At 44.8% G+C, this 26644-nt stretch overlaps 1 protein-coding gene across 1 annotated transcript in view; it reads left to right on the top strand.

Moving 5' to 3' along the window:
• DESI2 (desumoylating isopeptidase 2) overlaps positions 1-16810 on the top strand; it is a 31109-nt gene extending 14299 nt beyond the window's left edge. The window contains exons 2-5 of the mRNA XM_056853689.1: positions 7330-7402; positions 14981-15074; positions 15515-15656; positions 16575-16810. Coding sequence (XP_056709667.1) covers positions 7330-7402; positions 14981-15074; positions 15515-15656; positions 16575-16808 — 543 coding nt within the window. The 3' untranslated portion in view covers positions 16809-16810. The remainder of the gene's footprint in view (positions 1-7329; positions 7403-14980; positions 15075-15514; positions 15657-16574) is intronic.
• The last annotated feature ends 9834 nt before the right edge of the window (positions 16811-26644 follow it).

Genomic DNA, 26644 nt, shown 5'->3' on the forward strand with positions numbered 1-26644 from the left:
GACCGGATAGAGTCCACGCTGAGGACTGCAGCCGAGCTGTTTAGACAACCCCGAGACGGGCAAGAGGTCTACTCAGCGCAGAGCCAGTGGCAGCAGCAGAGGGGAGGCGACGGAAGGCAGAGACGGAGCTTCAAGCAAGAGCCCGAGGAGCATGCTCTGTTTGCCAGGAAATGTTTTTCCTGTGGGAGCACACGTCACCTGAAACGAGACTGTCCTCAGACACGCAAGAAGAAGCAGCCGACTGAGAGGCAGTTCCAGGGAGCTACACACACAGCCGTGGTGCTAGCAGACTCTGGAGGTGGTGAGGAATTATGGCTTTTGGACTCGGGTGCTAGTAAAATATTTGTACATGATGTAACCCTGTTAACAAACAAGAAGGAGTCAGCTAAGGCACATGTAAGCCTAGCTGATGGGCAGCGTTTGGAGGTAGAGTGTGAGGGAAGCTTGTATTTTCCTGAGCTCCAACACACATTCCAAGGAGTATTGTGTGTCCCTATGTTAGAAAACCACTTGCTAAGTGTTTCAGCATTAGTCAAGGCTGGTTTTGAAGTTAACTTTGTAGGGAACTCCTGCCAGGTGGGCAAAGAAGGAGCTACATTGTTAGCTGGGAGGTTGCAGCAGAATGTGTATGTGGTTGCCAGGGGAGCAAAGAAAGCCACAGACACTGTGGGTGCTGTAAATGAAAATCCTCATTCAAACTGCTTACATTTGCTGCATAGGAAAATGGGACATGTTGGCTATGGAATACTCCAAAAAACCTTGAGTTTACTAGGTAAGGAGGGTGTCACCATAAATAAATGCAGTAAGTTTTTAGACTGCACCATCTGCAAGTCAGTTAAAAGCAGACGTCACCCAGTGGCCAAAGAAAGTAAAAGAGTGACAAATAGACCCCTAGAGTTGGTCCATTTGGATCTCTGTGGCTCCTTCCCAGAGAGTGTGTAAAAAAACCGATGGGCACTGTCAATAACTGATGATTACACTCGTTTTGGATGGCTTTATGTTCTGAAACAAAAGAGTGGAACTGCACAAACTATAAAGTACTGGATAAGGAGGGTGGAGAGACAGTTAGGTCTCCAGGTGGCAAGTTTACAAACGGACAGGGGGGGGGAAATCTATCCCATGAACTAACCAGGTGGTTAGAGAGCAAGAGCACAGGTTGGCTAACCCATGTGTCCCCCAAGAAAATTCCATAGCAGAGAGAAGGATACAGTATCTCAAAACAATGACTCAGGCATTGCTAGAGGATGCCAATTTAAAGCCAAGGTACTGGGCAGAAGCTATCAATTATCTCATTAACCGTCTATGGACTTCAAGCGTAGACAACATCCCATACAGAGCCCTATACAAAAAGAATCCATGTCTAAAGCACTTGAGAGTGTTTGGTGTGAAGGCATGGGTTAATATCCCTTTAAAGCACAGAAGGGTGGGAGGACACAGATCAAAGCCTTTAACTTTTGTGGGATACCAGAATGTGGCAAAATCCTATCGTTTTGCAGATCAGTTCAACCGCATTACGTTCAGCAGGTCTGCTACCTTCGGAGAGTCTTTTAACTGGAACCGGCTTCATGGCTCAGAGGAGCCTGACATAATCACTTTACCAATTAGTGAGCAGCTGGAATCCAGAGCTGATAACAGCATTTCTCCTGGAAGAAGCCCGGGGAGGGGGGCGGTGCGGTGCAGCCAGAACCTCCAGCAACAGAAGAGGAAGAAAGGGCAGAGGGGGAAATGGTTAGAGTTTCAAGCGACATCACAAAAGGAATCAAACCAGTGAGATTGGGTTTTGAGGAATGTGAACTTGTATGTAATGTGCAAGCTGTGGAACCAAGCAGCTATGAGGAGGTATTATCACTGGGAGAGTCTGAAAAGAGCTTATGGTTTACAGCCATGGACAGTGAAATTGCTTCCTTGAAAGAGCACAAGGTCGTTACACCCACACAGTTACCTCAAGGTTCAAAGGTAATAGGTTGCCGGAGGTGTACAAACTGAAGCCATTAGCAAATGGCAACATTAAAAGAAAAGCAAGGCTGGTGTGTAAAGGTTTTAATCAACAGAAATATGTTAATTACGATGAGGTTTTTAACCCAGCAGCTAAAAATGAAGCTATCAAGTCTTTGTTAGCAGTGACTGGTCTAAAAGGTCTAAATGTATATCACTATGACATAGAGACAGCCTACTTAAATGCCCCATTGAAGGAAACAATCTTCATGCAGCAAATTCCTGGTTATGAGCTAAAACAGGAGAGCATGGTATTAAAGCTGAACAGAGCTTTATATGGGCTGCATCAGTCCACAAGGGAATGGAATATTTGCTTGACTGAGGTTATTAAGCAAATGGGTTTTGAACAGTGTGAAGCTGATGCCTGTTTGTTCAAGAGGTGTTCTGGATCAAAGGAAACGTATTTATTGATTTATATAGATGATCTTTGTTTAGCAACCAATAATCAAAGTGAGAAAGAATACTTTGAAGAGAAATTAAGCAGCCGGTTTAAGCTGAAGTTTATGGGGCCAATAAAACACTACTTAGGTGTGACAGTGAGCAGACTCAGGAAGAATGTATTCTTTGTCTCAAGCTGACAAAATAGAGCAGCTACTGGTGAAATTCAGTATGCTAGATGCCAACACAGTAGAAACCCCTATGGTGCCAGGTTTTGAGAGCAATACAGCAGAGTCACAGGCTTGTGACAAGACAGAATATCAGTCCCTAGTGGGAAGCCTGTTGTACCTGTCATGTTGGACTAGGCCAGATATATTCCAGGCGGTGCATTGCCTGAGCAAGAAAAATATAAATCCAACACAAGGTGATTGGAAGGCGGCAAAAAGGGTCCTAAGGTACCTTAAGGGGACAGTAAATAAACAACTGTGCCTAGATGCAAGTGGTGGGAACCTGTTTGGCTTCATGGGGTGATGAAAAAGGAGCAAAATCCACTTCAGGTTTCATAATATATCTAGGCAAAGCTTCAATTCATTGGAGGTCACAGAAACAAACATTTGTGGCACTAAGTACATGTGAAGCCAAGTTTAGTGCTTTAAGTGAAGTTGTAACACAAATGGAATGGTTTAAATGTATATTGACAGAATTGAATGTAACTGTGGAAATGCCAATAATATATACAGATAATGCAGCGGCCATGCAGCTTGGAACAGAGCAGAGCTTCAAGAATAGAAGCAAGCATATCAGAATAAGATATGGGAATGTGGTAGATGCTATAAACAGAAATGATGTATGTATTATGAAATGTAAAGGTGAAGACAACGTGGCAGATCTGTTCACTAAGATTGTAACTAGTGACAGATTTAAACAACTGGTAAAAATAATATAGATGCTTGAGAAGGAGTGCCAAGAATATACAAGCATGCTGTATTATTTTGACAGGACAGCTGAGAAGGATCCACTTAATCTAGCTGATGCAAGGTGTAGAAATGACTTGCTCCAGCAGAGTGGACTGGAGAGAACTGGATGGAACCGGTAGTATGATGTAATACTCCAGGTAGCCAGGCAATTAACTATGCATGAGATATGTATATAAGAGCACAGCCTCTAGGGCTCAGTGTTGGGGTGAATTTACTGACTAAGCCAGGGGCTCTGTTGAAATGTATATAGAGCTTTTACAACTGCACTGTGAATAAACTAGCACTTTTGTAGAAGCTACCGTCTGGTGGAGTTTCTTGGGCATCTGATTAAATCCGCTGAACTCGCGATTCACCCCCCCCCCCTGTTCTGGCTGCACTTATCGGGCAGCAGCTCCACGGGAGGCCCGGATGCAGCGGCTGGGGGCAGGGCCGGCAGGAGGACAACGCCGCCGCGAGGCGGGGCGCCTCCCTGCAACATCCGCGGAGACGCGGACACCCAGGGAGGAGAGGCACCCCCCCGGGGACCCGGCGGAACCACGGAGACTCTGCGCCGCGGGTGGGGCGGGGTCGCCAGGCGCTGCCCAACGCCGGAGACACTGCCACCGCCTGGAGCATGTGGGGGCGAGACGGGGCTGGCTGGGGCCAACAGGCGGGGGGCGGGGCCGTCAAGACAGGGAGCCCTTTGCTGCCGTGACAATGGCTCTGGGCCGGGGCTCCGTCACTGCTAGAGGCCTCAGCACTGCCCAACTGATGGGCGGGCGAGCGCGGGTAGGGCAGGGGCATGCCCCGTGACCGCCACAGACGGGGGAAGGAGGGAGAGGGTGGAGCGAGCCAGGGAGGACCTTTAATGGCTTGGGAGGAGGGGCCACAGGGGCGGATGGGGAAATAAAGGCGGGAAAGAGCGGAGGCCGGGGAGCAGAGCAGCAGCACTGACAGCAGCAGCCCAAACCCTGTGCGGTGACAAGAGGGCAAGCTGGCTGCTACAAACGGGGAGGACAGTTCAGACTCCCCGTCGGAGTGCTCTGAGGCCGAGGAAGTACGGCGTAAGGGGCTAGGGTTGCCAGCCGCCAAGGACACGCCATACACCCAGTATTTAGTCTGCTATATTTATCTACAGTACTTGGTCTGCTATATTTTATTTTTTATTTTCTTATTAACCCCTATCTGGACCCAGTGTTGACTATGCTTGCATAGAGCAGCCTGTGTTAGGGCTCATAATATGCACGCTGCGTTGTGTACGCACTGTGTTATTGCATGTGTTGCGTTAGCACTTCTTTTTCAAAGTCTTTTTTTTTTTATCCTGTTACAAATGGATCCCAATACTTCTAATCCTGGACCAAAACAAAAACGCAGGTCATACGAAGCTGGTTTCAAACTTAAGGTTGTGTCAAGAGCAGAAGAAAGAATTTTTATTTTGAAATTTACCAGTAGCTGCTGCATTTCCCACCCCAGGCTTATACTCGAGTCAATAAGTTTTCCCAGTTTTTTGTGGTAAAATTAGGTGCCTCGGCTTATATTCAGGTCGGCTTATACTTGAGTATATACGGGTATGTAAACTTCTCTAATTAATGCCATTTTCTTTTTTATGTTATTACATCCCCAAGGCATGCTTATGATGCTACAGTATTATTTATGCAAAAGTAATTATATCTAGCAGGGATAGCCAAACATTCCACCTAACTTTAAACATACTGGATGTTTATATTTCTGTATTCTCTGGTTTTTAGCTAGTGTTAACTTTCTTTTTTAAGGAATTCATTTCCTGGTAGGAAACAGTGGGCTCCTATGGAGGGCTGGCAGAATACAAATGTAACTTCACTCTTTCCCGTTGGGTCTATCTGCAGAAGAGTGCAGTCGTTGTATATAAAAGTTGATATTAAAGTGTGGTTTGAGAGCCAGCGTGGTGTAGTGGTTAAGAGCAGTGGTTTGGAGCGGTGGACTCTAATCTGGAGAACCGGGTTCAATTCCCCACTCCTCCACATGAAGCCAGCTGGGTGACATTGGGCGAGTCACAGCTCTCTTAGAGCTCTCTCAGCCCCATCTACCTCACAAGGTCTCTTTTGTGGGTAGGGGAAGGTGGGTAGGGGAAGCCGGTTTGATTCTTCCTTAAGTGGTAGAGAAAGTCGGCATATAAAAATCAACTCTTCTTCTTTCCTGGGTTGCTCCTGGTGTCTTTCTCTAGTCGTGGTAGTCCGAGCACCAGCAGAAGACAAGAAGGTGGCCCTACAGCCCAACATGCACGCTCCCTAGCAAGACCCCACTGAAGGCTCTGCTGCCAGAATGATGCAGCAGGGCGAGCAACAGCTACCACAATTGGCAACATGGATGTGAAGGCAATCGTAGAGGCACCCATGCTCTGACAGAGTTCCCAAATCTTGAGAGAGCTTTGGGGAGCCCTCCCATCCCTTGTGCAGCTTGCAGCACTGTATTTCACAAGGAGAGGAGGGAGGCCGTACTTTGTGCCTCATGGCGGCTTACTGGTTTACTTGGAAGCAAGCCCCACTGCGTTCAGTGAAACTGAGGATACACTTTCACAACAATTTAAAAGCAAATAAAACACCAGACCGTGTCAGAGAAGGCACAATCAATGTGCTAACAAAATGCCCTCTTTCTGTCGTATACACTTTTCTAAAACTTAAAGAGTGGCTGGCTTCCTGACACATTCCACAAGATAACTCCACAGCTGGGAAGCCTCCGCTAAGAAGTCTCAATATCCAGCAGTGGCACACGTTGTGAGCCTACAAGAGGAGGCAGACAGCAGATCCTGATCAGAGTATCAGAGCTGCTGCACAAGTTCACATTGGAAGAGGCAGTTCCCATTCCCAGACTGCAAGGGGCTCTAATGATACCAGTCAGCACCTTGAACGGAACTCTGAAACAAATACATAATTATTGTAGTGTTCTTAAATAAAAATAATGGACAGAATTTTACAACTCAACGCAAGAAACACCTTGTTTTCTTACATTCCTCTTCTGACACCTGGAAAGATAATGCCTGGGTTTGCAGGAACAGGGGATGGGGGCGCTGGAGTGAGGAGGCCAAAGAGCTGGAATTGCTCCTCCTTTCACTTGCACAAGCCCAGCTCCACCAAACAAAAGGGGTCAGTTTCATCCCTTTGTCCCTCTTCACTCTAGCTCACAAGCCCTCATGGCTGTTCTGTGCCTATGGGGTCACTGCAACCTTGAGAATGGTTGTTTGGAGGGTCAGAAAGCTGCGGAAAAGGAGGAGGGGGAAATCCATGTGCTTTCCTCAGATGGATGGTAGAATACTGTCCAATATGCTCATTGTGATTCATTCCCCAAAAGTAATTTAACTGCCACATTTTGCGTAAACTAAAATGTTTGGGTTGTCTTTCAATGGGAGACCCAAATAAAATTAATGTTCATGTTTAATGTTATGGTATGTAGCCTACCTGCAGTAATCCAAGTAAATACAAATTCAGCTAAACCAAAAAGGGAGCTGATGCAAGTAAAGGGTAACTGGGTGTACACATGTATATTTTTTTCCTGAGCAAAATCCTTCTCTCTTCTATCTTATCTTGTATCTGATGAAAAGAGCTTTGACTCCCAAAAGCTTATACCCCAAAAATCTTGTTCGTCTCTAAGGTGCTACTGGACTCGAATCTAGCTGTACTATCTTATCTCCTTGACCACTTTTAGTGAAATACAAGAGCATATTCATCACCCTGATTGGAGATCTCTCGTTGAAAATTGCCTTGTTGCTCTCCTCCTGTCTTGTCATAGTTCCTTTTCACTGTATCTTTGCTGTAATTCTGTTTGTTAATGATTTATGTTGTTTGTAACTAAGATTAACTGCAATTCTGTTTGATTTTAATATATTTGTAAAAGAAGTGCTTGACCACATGTTCACTTACCCTGCATTGATTATTCAAGTTGGCTTTGGCTTCAAAAATATACATGAAGTATGTGAAACATTGAACTAAAGTTAAATTCTCTCCCCCCCCCTTTTTTTTTTAAGTACTGGATGAATGAGTACACCTCTTCTCTTGGAATTGGAGTATTCCATTCAGGAATAGAGATATATGGCAGAGGTGAGTAACACAATTTAACATCGTTGCTGTTAAGTATCTGTGACATAATTCATGTAAGATCTGTCAATAATGCCCTAAAATGTTGTGAGTTGTGTGCATATTTTTTGAAAGGGAGTTTAAAAGGCAAGAAGGTTTGGCTGGGAAGGGGGGAAATGTGTGTTTGAGAAGTGGAGTAGCTATGAATAAAACAGATTGAGAGAGATGGAATGAAGTATCTTATTTGACGAGAGAATGTGACCTAAAGTGGATATATTGGAGGGGCTGAGGAAAGAGAAAAAGGAGAACAAGACTGGGGTTTGGAGAAAGAAGATCATTATAGAAAGGGGTAGGCTGATAGGTAGGGATTTGTAAAATGAGATAGTTAGAAAAGGTAAGTTAAGTTTGTTTTGTAAATTTTCTTTTGACTGATTTGTATTTTTTTCCAGTATTGGGCTGGAGGTTGAGAGAAGCAATTGGATATTCTGAACTCTATATTATTCTTAAAGTTTGTTTTTATTCACTTTATAAGTATTGTGTTTTCAACCGTTCTTCATCTAAGATTAATGGTTTCAGGAGCAACATGATAGTTGGTCTTTGTTACCAAAACAGGGACTTTGAATGAGTAAGGATCGAGTGATTTTGGTGGTAGCATAGTCTGTTGGTATTGAGGGAGGTAGGAAAACAGACTGCATCTTAGGTTCAAGAGATCTGAGAACTCCTACGAGGTAGATCTGACATGGTATAAAGAAGCAGGATATGAAAATAAGAGAGAGGGAAGGATCGCAAAAGCCACATATCTTGCAAACATATTCCAGCAGGGAATAACTGAAAATCACTAGATCTCACTTCTTATGTTTCTCCCTCTGTTTCTGCAACAAACTCAAGTATAATGTTTTGATTGCCCAATCATAATTTAGATTAGAGATATGATGGCCCTGGGAAAAAAATTTAAATGGAGAGAATTGAAGAAATCTCTAAGAAATTGTTTCTCTTCTAGAATGAGTGAAATGCATTTTAAAGCAGTCTTTTAAAAACTAAAAATGAATGATAACATATCAATATGTTCATTGTTAACAGATGTTACGCTTTATGTTGTGGAGAGGGGACATAGGGTTAATTTGTTACCAGGTTACTTTGCAAGTGTGCCTTCAAAAGGTTTGACAGCAACTGTTTTAAAACATGGAGAGCCAGCGTGGTGTTGAGGTTAAGAGCGGCAGACTCTAATCTGGAGAACCGGCTTTGATTCCCCGCAGAGACAGCAGCGGCGGCTGCTGAGCAGGCTGGGTGAGAAGAAGCATGTCACATGACATACATGCCACTGATTTCCTGCCCAGCTGCAGCCTGGTGGTGTGTGTGTGTGAGGTTGGCAGGCTGTTGCACGGGCATAGCCCCATGGGACTTGGAGGGCAGGCAGCCAAGACAAGTAAAGCAGTCTGAACCCATCCCAGCCCCAGCCTTTGCAGTAGCCTCTAGAGGGCAGGGGCTCATTGGGAGCTTTGACTTCGTGAGAATTCTCCAAAAAGCAAGATCATGCTCTTTGCCTCTCCACCCCTCCCAGCTCCGTTTACTGCCATCTAACAGCCCCTGTTCCCAGCAAAGACATTCATAGCAGGAGAATGCCTACTTCCTGTCAAATTACAGCCCTAAAAATTCCAGCCATTTATATGTCTAATATTGTCTCAGGTTTTTTTCTCAGGACAGTTTTAGTGGGGGCGGGGGATGGACTGTCTGGTATAAAACTGGACTCCTGGCAACTCTACTTACTGTCTGTGGTGGAGATACACCATCAGAGAATTGTATGATGTGATAATTCACCATTCAGATTTAGTTATAGTCTTTAATACTACAGTCTGACTTGTAGGCAAACCTTTCTCTCTCTGAGGCTCAGAGGACATCTTATCAGCGGGTTTTGTCCTTCCTATGCTCAGGGAGAGGCAGGATTTACAAACTTTCACTTTCATTTCCTGCCTCTGTGCTAGGACCGCCCTCTTACTTCCAGTTCTCCTCCTGCCTCAGAGGGAGAAGCAGCTTCAGAGCGAGCTCCTGAGCTAATCCTCTGTCTTCTTTCTCTAAACTCGTTCTTTGTCCCAACTTTTTCTCTATCCAGTCTGTTCTGTCTTCAATACCTAACCGTCTTCATTTTCCCCTCCTCGTTCCCCTTGTCCTGTCTCCTCCGTTCGTCTTCCCCCTCATCCCCCCCCTCACTCGCTGAGAAAATGGCGGCTTCGGATGAACAGTCCGGGGAAGAACTTCTATCTGGCGATGAGGAGCAGGTCACAGGGCTCCTTTCCTCACGCCAGCAACAAGGTGCCGCTGGAAAGAGAAGCAGCAAGGTGAAGCCATGTGAAAGCACTGCCGCCGAGGCGGCCAGCCAAAAGCGAAAGCAAACCACAGAGGATGGGGAAAATGGCACGAAAAGTCCGCGCTCTGGAAAAGCGGCCGCCACAGCTTCCCGTTCGGCCCATGAGGGTAACGAGGGTGAAGCGGAGAATGATGCCTGTAATGCCGGCTCCAACAGAGACTCTGCTATGGGCGACGGAGGTGGTAAAGTACAAGCTCCCCTTTCCCTTTTAATGGTGAGGGGGGCAGGCGAGCAGAGCATGATTAATCTGATGCAGAGAGCACTCGGAGGAATTTGCCTGCTTCGGTGAACCATCTTATAGGGGCCTCCTGAGTTCAAGAGCGACTTCACCCTCTCTGGAGTCAACACTCTCAGAACCCATAGCCCAAACGTCCCACAGTGGCCCTGGCCATGCCTGGCTGACTAAGGCAGCGAAGAAAGCTCCCCCATCCAATGTTGCCAGAACAGGCCAGGCAGACCTCTCTTCTGACGATGACGAGAGGAGAGAGAGTTCTCCACTGGGGACGAAGAGGAGGTAGGGGACCAGGAACAAGACCACCAATCCCGTTTATTCTCTGGGGAGGACTACCAGTCCATTTTGAGTAAAGTCATGGCTGCCCTAGATCTTCATGAAGATGAAGACACAGAGGCCATTAAAAGCAAAACCAAATTCAGGGGCACTAAGGAGTTTTTTACTAGATTATAAAGAAACAATCACGCTCCGTGCCCTTCCCAGAGTACTTCGAGGACTTACTCAGGGTGGAATGGAAGAAACCCATGTCAAATAAGCAGACCCCTGCTTCAATCAAAAAGTTGTACACCCTGGAACCTCGGGCCATGACTTTACTTCAGGTTCCCCTAGTAGAGGCTCCTGTGACAGCCCTACAATCACCTGGGCTGATTTCTGAGGATGGAGCAGGCAACATCAAGGATCCCCTTGATAGAAGGGCAGATTACGCCAATAAAAGAAAACACGAAGCCTCCACCCTGTCCATCCAAGCCTCTGCCACGGCCGCCCTATTCGCAAGGGCAAGTATTATGTGGACAAGAAATATAATTGACTTGCTTCCACAGGAAAACAAAAGAGTTATAGGTGGCCTCAGTAGACTCCTTAAAGACATCAACTTTATGGCGGATTCTACGCTAGACTCCATGTCATTTGCGGCCAGGTCAATAGCAGCCTCAACAGCCGCCAGGAGAGCCCTCTGGATCAGAGTGTGGTCAGCTGACTATGGATCCAAGTCCCTCCTCCTGGGTTACCCCTTCGACAGAAAATTATTTGGGCCCAAGTTAGACGACATATTGGTCGAAACCAAGGATAAGAAGAAAGCACTCCCAAAATACATCAAGAGGAAAGGCAAAGCCTCCTTCTCTTCATCCTTTCACCCCTTCAGGACATCCCACTCCTTGGCACGCCCCAGACCGGAGGGCAGAAGGAACAGCTGGAACTCCGGACGGGGGTCCTTCAGAAGAGGGCCCAGGTTTGGCAAGGGCTCACAGTTCCAGAACCAGGGAGCCGACAAGCCTGGCAGATTTGGCGACAAGCGGAACAAGCAATGTCTCCCAACCCAGGCCAGTGGGGGGGGGAGACTACAGTTCTTCGCCAAGGCTTGGGACACCTCAAACCCTGATGCCTGGGTGCAACAACTGATCCGCGAAGGCTACAAAATTGAATTCCGCAACCTCCCCCCAGATCGATACGTTGTCTCTCCTATGTCTCAGAAACTGGACAAACAACTTTGAACTCAGATGGCAGTTCATCATCTATTAGACATCACAGCCATAGAGCGTGTTCCCCCTCAGAGCAGCGCACAGGGGTATACTCCGTTTTCTTTATGGTGCCCAAAAGAAATGGCGGTTGGTGCGCCATCTTAGATCTGAAGTTCATAAACCGGTTCGTCTACTTAAAGCATTTCATGATGGAAACCCTCCGCTCCATCATCGAGGCCTTGCAGCCGCAGGCCTTCTTAGCATCAGTATACCTGACGGAGGCGTATCTACACATCTTGATACACCCCTCTCATCGCAGATATCTCCGCTTCACATGACCAACGCCACTACCAGTTCCGGGCCCTGCCATTTGGGCTTTCACCAGCCCTGAGGATGTTCACCAAAGTCTTGGTCACCCTGGTAGCTCTGTTGAGGGAATAGGGAATTCATATATTCCCTTACCTGGATGACATTCTGGTGAGTGCTCCTTTGAAAACGTAAGCCCAACAGCATACAGACGCGGTCCTTCGGACCCTATCCCAACATGGATTTTTGGTGAACATGTCCAAGAGCAACATCTCTCCAGCCCAGTCGATCCACCACCTGGGGGCGATCATAAACACGGGCCGCAGCATGGTTTTCCTCCCTCTGGACCACGATCACAACCTTGGCAAAAAGTACCATTTGCTCAAGATCGACAGGCCTGTCATCTCTGGTACGACTTCAAAGGTTGGTGGTGTGCATCGGTCTAGTACCATGAGCTTGTCTCCATATGCGGACTCTCCAATGGTTCCTAAAGTCATATCAGATACAGATTTCTCAGAAGAAAAATCCGCGTCTGGTCCTACCCCCCCTAACAAAGGACAGCCTCAGATGGTGGACCAGGAGGTCCAACCTGGCCAAGGGTCTCTCTTACATACAGGAATCCTCAACGCAGATTTTCACCGACGCGAGCCTAGAAGGATGGGAAGCGATTAACCATCATCACATAGCCCAAGGCCAGTGGAACCAGACGGAAAAGGCACCTGCACATCAACAAACTGGAGTTGAGAGTGATTCGGAAGGCACTGATTCAGTTCCAGCCACTGATCGAGAATCACCACATTCTGATCAGGACAGACAACGTTTCTGCAAAGCCCCACAAAAACAGACAAGGAGGGTCTCATTCCTCCTCCCTTCACGCCGAAGTGGTAGTCATTCTCAATTGGGCAGAAAAACATCTCGCCTCCATAAGAGCCGAACACATAAAAGGCGTCCTAAACTTCCAGGCGGACTGGCTGAGCAGACAACGGCTGGATGAGGGAGAGTGGACCCTGAACAAGGAGATCTTCCAACTCATACACGAGAAGTTTGGTCGTCCATTGATGGATCTCTTTGCCTCTCACAAAAATCATCAAGTCGGAAGGTTTTTCTCCAGGTTTGCTCATCCGGGAGCAGAAAGGGTGGACGCCCAGGAGTCTCAATGACCGAAAGGTCTGCTATTCAGCTTCCCTCCCGATCATTCTGAAAGTCCCACGGAAAATACGGAAGGAAGAGGCCCATGTCATCTTGATAGCATTGCACTGGCCTCGACATCCATGGTTCCCGGCCCTAAAGGAGTTATCCATCCAAGACCCCTGGACACTCTCTGTGGTCAAGGATCTGCTACACCAAGGCCCAGTTCTGCACCCAGATCCAGCGTGGCTAAGACTGACCACCTGGAACTTGAAAGGCAGTGGCTGTTAGGACTGGGATACTCTTCAAAAGTGGTATCCACCATGTTGGAAGCAAGGAAAGGTTCTACAAGACGCATTTACAACTATACTTGGAAAGTGTTCGCTCGGTGGTGCAACAGAAAGTTCCTAGACTCTCTTACAGTTTCGACAGCAAATCTACTAATATTTCTTCAAGACGGCCTGACACAGAAATTAAAGTCATCCACTCTGCATCGACAAGTGGCCGCCATTGCCACGGTAATTCCCTAGTTAGATGGACATCCAACCACCAGGCATCCACACATAGCCACCTTCCTAAAAGGAGTGTCCACCTTGTGCCCGCCTTCAATTCACAGATTTCCCATGTGGCGCTTACATGTCAACCTAGATGCACTAACTAGGACACCATTCGAGCCGTTGAGAGAGGTCTCCTTGTCTTTCCTGCGTATGAAGGTTCTCTTCTTGACCGCAGTAACCTCCGCAAGAAGGGTGTCGGAACTAGGGGCCCTCTCTTCCAGGGAGAGCCTCTGCATTTTTCACTCAGACAAGGTGGTACTGCGTTCCAACCCGACTTTTGTGCCAAAGGCCAACTCAAAAATTCATAGGCAGCAAGAATTGCATCTACCAACCTTCTGACCTCACCCATCACATCCGAGGGAGAAGAACTGGCATACATTAGATTTAAAAAGAGCACTTCACATCTATCTAAATCAGACAAAACCTTTTCATCAGTCAAGAGTCCCTCTTCATCTTCGTTTCTCCTCCCAACAAGGGACATAAGATGTCCAACGCGGCCATCAGCAAATGTATTCGAAAGTGTATACAGCTTTGCTACCAACATTCCAAGCCCAATGGGGATCACTGCACATTCAGTGCGTAGCGCGGCTACCTCTGCAGCTTTCGACAGACAGGCCTCGGTGGAGGAAATATGCAAGGCGGCAACATGGTCTAGTGAGTCTCTCCACCTTTGTGAGGCATTACAGGATCAACACCTACTCTTCATCAGATACGGCTTTCAGGATAAGAGTTCTTCAACATGTAGCAACAGACAATTAATCCCACCCAGATGTCTCCCAGCTTTTGGAGATCCCACTGATAAAATGTCCTATGAGCCTAAGAGAGAGAACGGAGCCTTGGCTTACCTGTGAGGGCTCCTTCTCTGAGGAAAGAGGACATCTTGCCCACCTAGGATGAAGAGCCGCAGCAACTACAACTACAACAAGCAACTACACGAGAGTTCTCTCTTACTTGCAAGAGTATGAAGAGCTTACCCTTGTTCCCATTCCTTCGTTCCTTGTGTTTGTACCTGCCAGTTGATTGTTATCAAAGTTTATCCTGTTCCTAGTTGGTTGTTTTTTACATGTGTTATGTTCTCTTCCTGTCTTAATCCTGCTTTGGAAGTCCTTAACTGGAAGTAAGAGGGCGGTCCTAGCACAGGGGCAGGAAGTGAAAGTGAAAGTTTGTAAATCCTGCCTCTCCCTGAGCATAGGAAGGACAAAACTTGGTGATAAGATGTCCTCTTCCCTCAGAGAAGGAGCCCTCACAGGTAAGCCAAGGCTCCGTTTTCCCTACAGAACTGCAGGCAGTTTGAAAAAGACTGTTGTTTGTAGTATGAGCACTAATCCCATTATGGCTTCTGGAAAATAGGGTTTAGTATTGTTTCTTGTTTCTGGATAATGCTGTGTCTGGATAAAGAAGTGATGCAAGTTGAGATAAATGTTTCATATGTTTACCACAAAGTTTATGGTTTCTATTATTAAAATGTGCTTGGGTACTTAGGGTACAGTAGAATTATCACTTGGTAATGACTGACTTGAAACATTGTTTATAAAAACCTGGTTTTTTTCTTTTCAGAGTTTGCTTATGGTGGCCATCCCTATCCCTTTTCTGGAATATTTGAAATTTCTCCAGGAAATGCATCTGAACTAGGAGAAACATTTAAATTTAAGTATGTAACTTTTCCATGTAAAGATGTGAACTGAAATGTCTTATTGAACGTGGCCAATAGATGCGTGGCTTCAAACTCCTAATTTCAAATATCTGTAGTATATTTTCATCAATTGAAAATGTTAACTGTAAAGAATCTAGCTGTAGTAGTTGCTGACAGAATAGCATTGGTATGAATGCTACTGAAGCAAGAGGGTTTATTTATAGGGACACACACAGAAGTGCCAACAACTATATTTATGTGGGTATACACAACTTTGGATGAGAGAGGAAGTAGTTTAAAACTAAAAGGAAGGGGGGATTCTGGGCATGAAGTTAAAAATAATTAGAGGAAGAAATAAGACCTAAATTGTTGTATGCATGTGCCCTCTAGCAAAGTGGCAATGGGAACATGTCTGGGTTGATTGCACGTAAACACTTTCTGGCAATCTTTTATTTCAGAGAAGCTGTTGTACTTGGAAGTACTGACTTCATGGAGGAGGATATAGAAAAAATTATAGACGAACTTGGAAAAGAATTTAAAGGAAATGCCTATCACTTAATGCACAAAAACTGCAATCACTTTTCTTCAGCTTTATCAGAGGTGAATGTTATTTTAATTACCCTCGGGCTGTGTTGAATGTACAGTGACTTTCAATATACAAGTAGGCCATTCTTTTCCAAACTGCTAAAAGTACACATATAATATAACTGTTGTTTTCATTTAACTTCCGTTTCTGAAACTACACTGATGACTCCTCACATCATTACTGTTGTTAACTGTTTTGTCATGTTCAAACAGTGCAATCCTGAAGGGGGGGCAAGGTGGTTTAGGAGCCTACATGACCCTGCAGCGGCATAAATGCCTGGTTATCACAGGATAACGGGCACTTACACCACTGCAGAGGGCATCCCCGCCGGCCCCAGGATGCTACACCACAGTGCAGGGCTTGGACACCGGCGTGGCCTTACACTGGCGTTCTCCTAGCCCAAATCCCCGTGCCAGTATCCTGGAAGGTGTTCCCGGGGGCGGAGCTGCCTTTAAGCAGCTTCCAAACCCCTATCACCCCAGGAATGCCTCCTAGGATGCCAGCGGTCCTACACCACCATTTTAGGTGGTGCGGGCCCACTTTCCCCTATGGGGGAAAAAAGCCTTTTTTCCTGTTTTTATTTTGGAAAAAAGCCTTTCTTCCTCTCCGCGGCGGCTGAGAAGCCTATGAGGAGGCTTCTCAGCTGCACTGTCCTGGCTGCCGCGGTTCACCCCCCACCCCCCAGGAATGGACTCAAAAACATCTAGTTGGTTTATTGACTCTACTGTGGGGGCAAAAAAAGACATCCATTTTGGATGCCCACTTTGAAGTTATTTTCAGAATGGCCAGCTGCCTGAAAACTGTACTTAGTGTTGCCTGTCTATGTAATATACTTGATGTACTGGGTGTTCCAGGTCAGTAACATGTATTTCAGTTACTCAGGACCCTACATATAATAAAAAACATTGAATGCCTTTTGTAATTTCATCTAGATTCTCTGTGGAAAAGAGATTCCTCGTTGGGTGAATCGCCTTGCTTACTTCAGCTCCTGTATCCCATTTCTCCAAAGTTGCCTACCGAAAGAATGGCTTACGCCAGCAGCGCTTCAGTCTAGTGTAAGTCAGGAACTTCAGGAAGAACTGGAAGAAGCAGAAGATGCTGCAGCGTCATCTTCCCTGGCAAGCTCAGCATCCGCATCAAGAACTGGTCATCACTCAAAAATATAAGTTCAGTCCAAAGTACTATTAACTTGAAGTGTTTGGAAGCCTTGTCAGTAACTGACTTCATGAACAGAACTTGCTCATTCGGACATGTCTTTGGTATGCAATTAGCTCTCCAACTCAAGCCCCTGGTTTCTTCTGCTCAGGATTTTATATGTACTGAGAAGTTTCTGGGAGAAATGAGAATTTGAGGTGGAGCTGCTGTCTTTCATCTGATCCAATAGCCTTGGAATTACTGAACTGTTTGTTTACAGTAATCGTGTGCTGCTGTTTACAAGTCCCACAAGGACATCTGCCATTGAAAGACAATGTGTTAAATAGCTCAATTGGACCTGCATCACTTAAATAGCGTCTCGTCCACCTGTTGCTGAAAATGAAGCGGGAACTGTTGAAAACCGTGTGTAAACAGGGTACATACTGATCAATATAAAGAAATCTGTCCTAGCAAACCAAGGAGGTTACCTTGGTATGTAACTGAGAAAATATGTTCTTAAAATGTTACTGTCAGTTAAATCGTGGTTTTTAACCACTTATGAAACACAAATTAATATTTTACTACAAAGCCTATTGGATTCAGTTAGATTTCAATCTTGTAAGTTATTTTTGTATATTTTTTTTACTTTGTGGTTTTCAGGTTTATTTGTCTTAAAGGTTTTGTCTGACTCAGATCTGAAAAAAATTATTCTGAACTTTAACAGCCTTTTAACTGAGTCCTCAGCAGTGCCTGTTTCACATAATTTTAAAATATAGAGCTGTAGGATACCAATGGAAAACATAGTTGATTTGTTGGCATTTTCCTTTAACAATAGGCAGCATCATTTAGACAGCATTACTCAGCCCGCAGTTGCAACTTGACCACTTAAGTTCTGCAACCAGTTCTACCAGATGTAAATTGCTGTTTATTAGAAGAATCTCTTCCTGGAAGCATGGAGAAAAATGCTGTTGTGGTTTTTTTTTAATAGAGCTAGTTTTCTCAACAGCCAGAAATATGAAAGTCTCTTCCAACCTATTGTGTTAACTGAAGAGCCCTTAAGTGTAATAGGCAAATCATCCGGATGTGTGCCTGGTGATGCTTCTTTCTTAATTATGCTAATCTACCAGTAAAGTGTACTCTGTAAACTATGAAAAATTAAGTGAGATTATCAAGAGGAAAGCAATTTCATCTGTTTACTGGCTTCCTCGTGGAGGTGTATATACAGCGGTGGTGACACCCAATTGGAATGGGCTTCAGATTTTCATTATGTATGCTGCCTTAAGGATCTTCCGGTTAAATGGAAAAAGGTCAACTGAAATTATGTATAAACTGACCTGCAAGTCCACAGAAATCTGCATTGGTGAAGAAAATATAAACCTCGCATGTGCTATTTATGTTGCTGGGTTTGCTGATGGCGTAGATAACTTTGGTGCAGATATCAGAAATGACAAGTCTGAAAATGTTAGGGCTGATAAAATGATGTTGCGTAACATACATTTATTTTACAAATGTAAATCCATAGACAGCAAAAATGTTAATGTGGTTTTTGGTTAGCATTGCATTCTCCACTTTTTCAGCCACTTCAGTTTATACACATTTATCTTGGGGCCAAATAAGTCCTTAGGTGCTCCATGTGTCTTGTTGACAGTCACACTTAATTCCTAAGTGTACACAGCCCTGATTCATATCAGGATTGTGGGGAGACAAAGCATGTGCTTCTCCCCACCCCCACCCCAACAGGATTTTCCTGATCTGACATGGCCATTCCCAATAGCAAAACTTACATGTAGCTCATTGGTACACCTAAGATTCTCCAGCTGGGCAAATAGGGGCTCTCCAGTGTCCGTTCAAGACAGGATGACAGCACTGTGCAGGGGTGAGGCATAAGCCTCCTTACCCCATATGCCACTGTCTCTAACCAGTGCAAGCCCAGGAACACAAATTCCCAGCAGGGAAGTCCCAGAAAAAGTCTGGTCATTGGGACTGGGGTTCTCAAACTTTGCAGTGTGTTAACTGGGCCTTAGGCTGTTTTTTTAGGCAAACTTGAGGAGGTGGTGTAAAGTGCCATCAAGTCACAGTCAACTTATGGTGACCGCGTAGGATTTTCAAGGCAAGACACAAATAGAGATGATTTGCATTGCCTGCCTCTGCACAGCAACCCTGATTTCCTTGGTGGTCTCCCATCCAAGTACTAACCAAGGCCAACCCTGCTTAGCTTCCGAGATCTGATGACATCACACTAACCTGGGCTATTCAGGTCAGGGCAAACTTGAGCTATAAGGTGCTTTATTACATAGAATACTCAGTTATATGAAACCATTTTGTTAAAAGTAAAATAATTCTTCAAAATGTGATGTGTTTAGAATTTAGCAACAAACAAAATTGTCTTAACAATGCCATTATTACTGTAATTGAACCTTTTTTTTAATTTTGTAACTATTTAGCATAACCCTTACCCAAAGTTGTTTAGCCTACTTGGGGTTAGATCTTAAAAGAGCCATGAATGGGTCGAGTTGGTGGAAAGGATTTTTTGCTGATTGCTCCCTCTTCGGAATTCGGCCTCCTGTGCACATCAACAAGTCACTCCTGAGTGGGCTGCACAGGGGCAGTGTGGGATGCCGTGTGAAGGGCTGCAGCCAGAAGGGGGAAATCAGCAGAAATCACAACTCACCCTTTTGCACAAGCTCTTTCATGAACAAGAGCAGGAGAGGGGGACATTTCTGCCAGTTTCCCCATTATCTGCAGCCCCCCCCAGTCTACATCCCATGCTGTCCCCGAGGTTGGCCTAACCCCTTAGGGGCTTTTCAATGAGTGCTAGAGCTTGCAGTGTGAAGGGGAAATCAGCAAAAATCCTTTATGCAGTCACTCCAGGGTAGTTCCGGAGCTAACTACTTTCTTAAACTGACTATCTGAACCGGTACTTTGAAAATTCTATCCCTTTTTCTACTAAACGTTGCTGGGTCATATAAAATAACTAACCAGTAGCAAGACACAGGACAGATGTTTTTCTCTATTATAGCTGAGATGGAAATGGTATTTTGTAGCTTGGATTTGAAGCTGTTGATGAAGTTCAGACTCTGAAGTTGATACCACATTTTAAGTAGTGATGGTAGTTTGTATCTTACCACATGTGCTATATATTCTCTACTTAATTCTTTAAAACAAAACAAAAAAGCAACTCTGCCAAAAGCTGCTCTTGTATGTTAGCAATAGTTCCAGTTACCTTTCACCAGCATTACTACGCAGCAGGGAGCACTCTTGTCTACAACAGCCATACTGTGCGTTAAAAACTAGAACACTCCTCTCAGCTAAGAGAATACTGGATATCTGTGGAATTTTTCCAACCAAAACGGGTAGAAGAATTAAGTTCAGGGTTCAGTTTCTAATACTTGATTTTTTAAAAAATAATCGATTACTGTATTTTTGTTTGTCTTAACTAAGGCCATTTTTTTAAGCTGCCACTTTTATTCAGGAAGCCAAAAATAAATACTACATACTATCAGTGTGCACCAATGATTTGTGGTTTCATTACAAGAAAGAATGCAATGTGTGTCTTCTTGAAAACATGCGGTTCAGTTTTAATCATAACTGCTACAAGAATTTTCACTTTTAGACGGTTAAAGGTAATGAATCTTCACTGACACTTTTTTGTAAACTTGAAATCAAGTTTACTGTAATGCATAGTATTTGTATGGAATAGAGAATATTGACTTTTGTTACTTTGACATTATCATAGACTTGAATCCATCCATTTATTAAAGAGAACTCTTTTTTATAGAACAAATAGCATGTGTACTGTTGTCAAGTTGAATTATTATGTTTCAATTCACCTTCTTTGTATTGTTGCAATATTATATCTTTGCTGGAATTCAATATTCTTTGAACAAAAACAACACCTCACTTAATAGTATTCACTTTTTTTATAGATAAAAAAGCATCTAATGCAGAGATATTGGAAAAAGTTATACACTCCGTTAAAAGTGGGTGAAGTACGCAGCCTTTCCAGCATTATGCTTTTGAGATGGAGTGAATGAGGGGGACCCATCCTTCCTCAATCTGGCTGAGAAAAGGAATTCTGTTTCCCAAGTTGACCACTATAGAGTCACAGATAAAGGAAAGTACTGACAAAGCATCTAGTCCAACTGATTGCCCAAAAGACAATGGCAGTGGTTCTCCAAAATCACAGGCAGAAGTCTTTCCCAGTCCTACTACCTGAAATCCTTTCATAACTGGAAATTCTGTGGATTATACCTGGTATGCAAAACATATGTTCTATCATTAAGCTATGGTCCTTCCCTTCCCAAATGACTGAAGCAAATCAGCCAAGCACAACAAAGCAAACTCCTCCGCCCAGCACCTCTAGCCAATTTTGAGCAAGAAGCTGTTTCCTCTGGTGACTCTGACTGCGGGTGGGCCTCACACAGCTGGACCCCACCCCTGAGCTGGAAGGCTGCAGGTGCAGTGAGGCCTTCTCTGCCTGCTGCTGCTCCTCTCTTCTCACATTGCCTTCTGCCTCTTATTTCCTCTTCGTTTGAGGAGATCTCAGCAGGCTGACCCATGACACATTGTCTCTGTGTGTGCAGACAATACTTTTCTTTTGGGGGGATTTAGACACCCACACCCACATTTTAGGTAAAGTTTTCAGATTTTTCTGCAAACTTGAGAGATTCCCCAAATTTGGAGAAAAATCTCCCTTTTTCAGTGTGGGCTGTATCCATGGATTTAGATATCCAACAATCGGCCCATGCTTCAGAAATAGATATATAGATGATTAAATAATGGCAACAATATCTCAGGTTGAGATATCTTATTCCAAAGGGAATCCATATGGTCGAGTGCTGGCGTTGTTTAGTACTTACCTATGTTAAGATGCGAGATTCCCAATAATGTCTATGACTGGTCCTTATTCCAAAATCAGGGACAACTATGGTAAAACTCTGATACCTAAAATTCCTAGCTGCTGCAGCTGATCATAGCCCAGAGAGGATGAAAACCCAGACTCAGAGAATCTAACTGCAACAGACTACAAATCATAAGGTATCATTTAACACATTGGTCTTCAATCCATGGATGGGTTACAGAGTGGGTTATGGAGACCCACCTGCTGTGTCGTGAGCATTTGTAGAGCTGTAGTTTCCCCCCAGTTTTAGAAGGACCTGCTGCTAGTGCCATGCCCCGTCTCTTCGGGCAAGCGCAGAGAGGAGCAGCAGGACAGTGAAGGCAATGTCACTTGGGTAGAGGACTCTATGGCTCCGAGTCTTGGCTTGTTCCATGCTACGGAGTGTCTCCTGGTGGTCAGCCTGTGTTCCCTTTCCCAGTATCACGCGTTCTGCTGCTCATGGTCTTTGCCTAGACACCGGTGAGCTCAAAACTCCAGTCTCCCTTCCCATCAAGTGACAGTGATGCCATACGACTTCCTATCAAATGCATGCAACTTGGTTCCTTGCTGCTGCTAGTAGCTGTACACTTGTAAATAGGTATACCTGTACCATACCTGTAATAGGTATGGCATCCCAAGTTTTGCTAAGGTCGTTCTCTGTAGTGAGTGGTCTTTATTTGAACTGATTAGATTTGAAATTTACATAATTCCATTTCACCCTGCATTTCCCTGGATTTCATGGTCCACTGGTCTCCTAAGACACCCATGAGAGCAACTGAAAACCCTTCTGTAAAGATACTTCAATATACATACAGGCTTGAAACTGTCCTGTGTTATAATTGGATTGGACAAGTGAAGAAGTTAATCCGATGAAGGAAAGGAACCCCGAAAGTGCCTTGGGGAAAGCACGCATGGTGCTTTGAGAGAAGACGCTTACAGTGTCTTGAGTTCCAGAAATCAATCTGAATTGCCCCAGTGATCTCTGTTTTATTAAGGAATATTACAATGGATAGCAAAGGTCAGTCAGTGATCACACAATGGAACTTAGGCAAGGCATACCACAATTAATGATTAATGAGATCAAAAGGAAAGAAAGACAATGATACAATCTATCTTGAAGCCAGCATCCTTTGAGCAAACATTGGCTGTCTGTTACATAGAATGACTGGATTAACAGAAGCTAATCCCTTTAAGATTGCTACACCTGAGTTGAGGAGGTCATCATACAGTTAGTGAACTTTAGCCAGGAGCATCTCAGAGACCCAGAATTTGTTATAATAAATATGTCAATATGGCAAGAATCAGGGTTCTGTGGAACCAATATTAACATGGCGAGGGTGTGCCCAGACGCCAATTAATTAAGTTTCATAAATCACTACAATCCACAGTTAATTAAGATATATATAGTTGAGAGACAAACACAACCCATTCGTTCTCTAGTGAAGACTGAAGAATAATTAGTACCTTAAAAATGATAGTTGAGGAGACACCAGATCCTAAACTCGCCAGAGTGTCAGTAGTACTAAAAGTCACTGAAAAGTTAATTCCAGTTTCAGAGAGTGGGTGCATGTTAACCACCTTCAAATATTAGGCATGAGATTAAATAAAGACAGGCCGAGGAATTATGATTAAGGGTGTGGACTGCAATTTTTTTCATACTTCCCTCATAAAAGGTCTGCTTCATGAGGACCCACTACATCGCCTCTGAAGAAGCTGGTTCTAATCTGCAAACATGTATGTATGTGTAAAGTGCCTTCAAGTCGCAGCCGACTTATGGCGACCCCTTTTGGGGTTTTCATGGCAAGAGACTAACAGAGGTGGTTTGCCAGTGCCTTCCTCTGCACAGCAACCCTGTTATTCCTTGGTGGTCTCCCATCCAAGCACTAACCAGGGCTGACCTTGCTTAGCTTCTGAGATCTGACGAGATCGGGCTAGCCTGGGCCATCCAGGTCAGGACACAAACATGTATAGGGGAATTAAAACGTTTATCTTAGTCTTTAAGGTATCACTAGACTTCTCTTTTCTGCAATGCAGCTACCCCCAATCATGTGTTTTTCAAAGTTACCAGTGTTCCAGCATGGTGTGGTTAAGAGCGGCGGACTCTAATCAGAAGAATCAAGGTTGATGCCCCACTCCTCCACATGAGTGGCAGATTCTAATCTGGTGACCTGGGTTGGTTTCCCAACTCCTACACATGAAGCCTGCTAGGTGACCTTGGGCGAGTCACAGTTCTCTTAGAGCTCTCTCAGTCTCACCTACCTCACAAGGTGTCTGTTGCGGGGAGAGGAAGGGAAGGAGATTGTAAGCCGGTTTGATTCTTCCTTAAGTGGTAGAGAAAGTCATCATATAAAAACCAACTCTTCTTTTTTTCCCCTTGCGTTACAAATATGGATGCTTCATAATAAGAGGGGATGACTATCCAAACATAATTGCTTTGCTGAATAAAACACAGATTAATCTAGTATAACCTTGTGTTCCAGCAGGACCCATATAGATGCCTCTAGAAACTCTTTAAGTATGGCATGGTCATCTCTTGTTGGTTGTTCCTGGTATGAAAGAGAGTGGTGTAGCGATTGGATGTGACTGGGGAGACCCAGGTTCAAACCAGCCATGAAAGACGCTTTGGCTGAACTTACATACTCTGTCAGCCTCACAAGTCTGTTGTGAGGATAAAAATGGAGTGGCAAACTATGCATGCTGCCCAGACCTTCTTGAAAAGGATAGGATAGGAATATTAGATAAGAGATATACTGATTGTGAACACAGACCCTCTATTTAGCTATAGTGGCAAATATATAGGTGTTAGAATAGTAATAGTTCACTACATACTAATTAACACAAAGGGACACTTAGCCACAGTGATATATAATGTATTTCTGAACTTTTTTTAAAGCAGAAAGATAATTTTATATTAAAGCAAGTGGAAAAGATCTCCACACAAAATAACCTATGTCATCTCAGGAGGAAACGTGTAATAAATCTAATGGAATCGGTTTCTGGTCTTCATCTATTGATGATTTATGATTAGTTCTCCAGGTACTCAGCCTCTTGAACAGTCCCAGCAAATAAGCAATTTTCCCTTTTTTCTGGCCTTCCCTTTTTTCTTTCCTTTCACGTCTGTTTTTCACAGGCATATACTTTCTGAACTGTTGGTGATATTTTCTTAAGAATAGCTTAAAATAGCAGCTGTCATCAGTGGTGCACCTTTGACTCTCCATCTTTGCTTTTTGTATTTCTGTTCTGATGTTCAGAAAAGCCTTGAATCTGTCGTTCAGTTTCTTGGCACTTTCTCTTAGCTGAAGTCGTTTTTCTGACAGTTCTAGCATACTCAAATCAATAAATTCAATCATCTGTCTAAGAGCCTCAGGTTTAGTGATTTCAACTGTGAGGACAAAAAGATGTTGTTAATTGTAATCAGCTTAAAAACCATAATAATTAGGCACTATGAAAACTACTAACCTCCTTTGGTTTATAAGTTAAGTGCATTTCCAAGGATTGAGTTGATAGGTCAATATCTAGCAATGCAGATCTCACTGCTGAGCCAAGAATGATTAGTATTCCGTGCAACTAATGACATCACTATTGCTTCAGTGACTTCACAGTAGCAAATGGCAGACTCTTGGGCCCCAAACCAGAAGCGGTCATGTTCATGAAAAGTGCTGTGCTTGAGTAGTTCTGCTGCATGCGTAAGTGGCAGAAGGGGCACATAGCTATTTGCATCTAGTTCAAAAGTGTGAGCCTCTTGAGTACGGAAGTGAAGATCCATGCAGTGCTGAGATCAGAAATACACAACCTCACCAAGGGCTATCTACTTGTGAAAAGCATTGTGCATTAGGAGGTACAGCAATTGAGCGATAACTCTCCATCCACCTGAGGTGCTCTGGCTTTGTAAACACAGCAGGATTCTGCTACATGGAGTGGACAACATTAGCTGTCTTTCGTCCTCCAATTGCCATTGAAGAGGATGGGCAGGAAGCCAATCCTTCTGCAGCTGGATGCCACTCAGGTAAATCAAAGGGGATTGTTAGTTTGCAATATCGAGTTCCTGTTTTTGAGAGTGGAATTATTTGTGCACATACAATTAAACTGCTAAATTTTTGAAAGAAGTATTTTTGCACAAACTTGAAACATATAGATCAGTCATGTCCAAAGTCCGGCCCGGGGGCCAATTGCGGCCCCTGGGCCGGTTTAATACGGCCCTCCAGTCTGTTTTGCAGAGAGAAAAAAGGGGACGCGTGGGGGCTGCGCCTGTGCTTTGCATCCCCGACCAAGGGGGCAACGCTTGGGCGGAGGGTCGCCTCGATTGGCTGTCTCAGCCCCACCCCCCGTAATGAAGGCCAGCGAGTCTGAAACCCTAGAGAGGCCACTTTTCTTACCCAGAGCCCGCAAGTGGGGACGCGGCCTTTGTTGTTCTGACGCATGGAAAAGCAGCAGCAGCTCCTCCCGAGTGGGTCAAGGGGGATGCTGAGGATGGGTTGGGTGGGACTCGAGGGTGGGAAAGGTGGCGGGGGGGAGGGAAATGCAAGGGAGGTCAGAGGCTGGCCCCAATCCGGGAGAGGAAAGACACCCCCCACACACACACACACAAACACCGAAAAGCCTGGGAGTGGGGGGCTGCTCCGTCTGGCTCTCCTCTTTCCTCCTTCCTCTCTGCAGAAGGCTGGGGTGGGGGGGGAGATGCAGCCCCTTCCCTTTATTGCGGAGGCCTCGTGAGGGATCCAGATTTGCAGGGTGGGTGGGAGGGAGGAGGGGAGAGACTGAATGGGTCTTGAGTGGGGGGACTGTGAGTCAAGGAAAGGCAGGGGGAGAGGGGGCTGGATTTGGGGGCAGGAAGTGTTTGGAGTCAGACCCCCCAGCAGGTTCTCTCCAAAGCAAGTGGCTGCTTCGAAAGAAGGGATGGGGTGAGGGAAATAAATGACTCCTGGCATGTATTGTGTTTGGAAATGAGGCGTGTTCAGACAGGGCCGAGTGTGCAGAGGACACCCATGT

The sequence above is a fragment of the Euleptes europaea genome, chromosome 7 (genome assembly GCF_029931775.1).
Source record: "Euleptes europaea isolate rEulEur1 chromosome 7, rEulEur1.hap1, whole genome shotgun sequence".
Taxonomy (NCBI): domain Eukaryota; kingdom Metazoa; phylum Chordata; class Lepidosauria; order Squamata; family Sphaerodactylidae; genus Euleptes; species Euleptes europaea.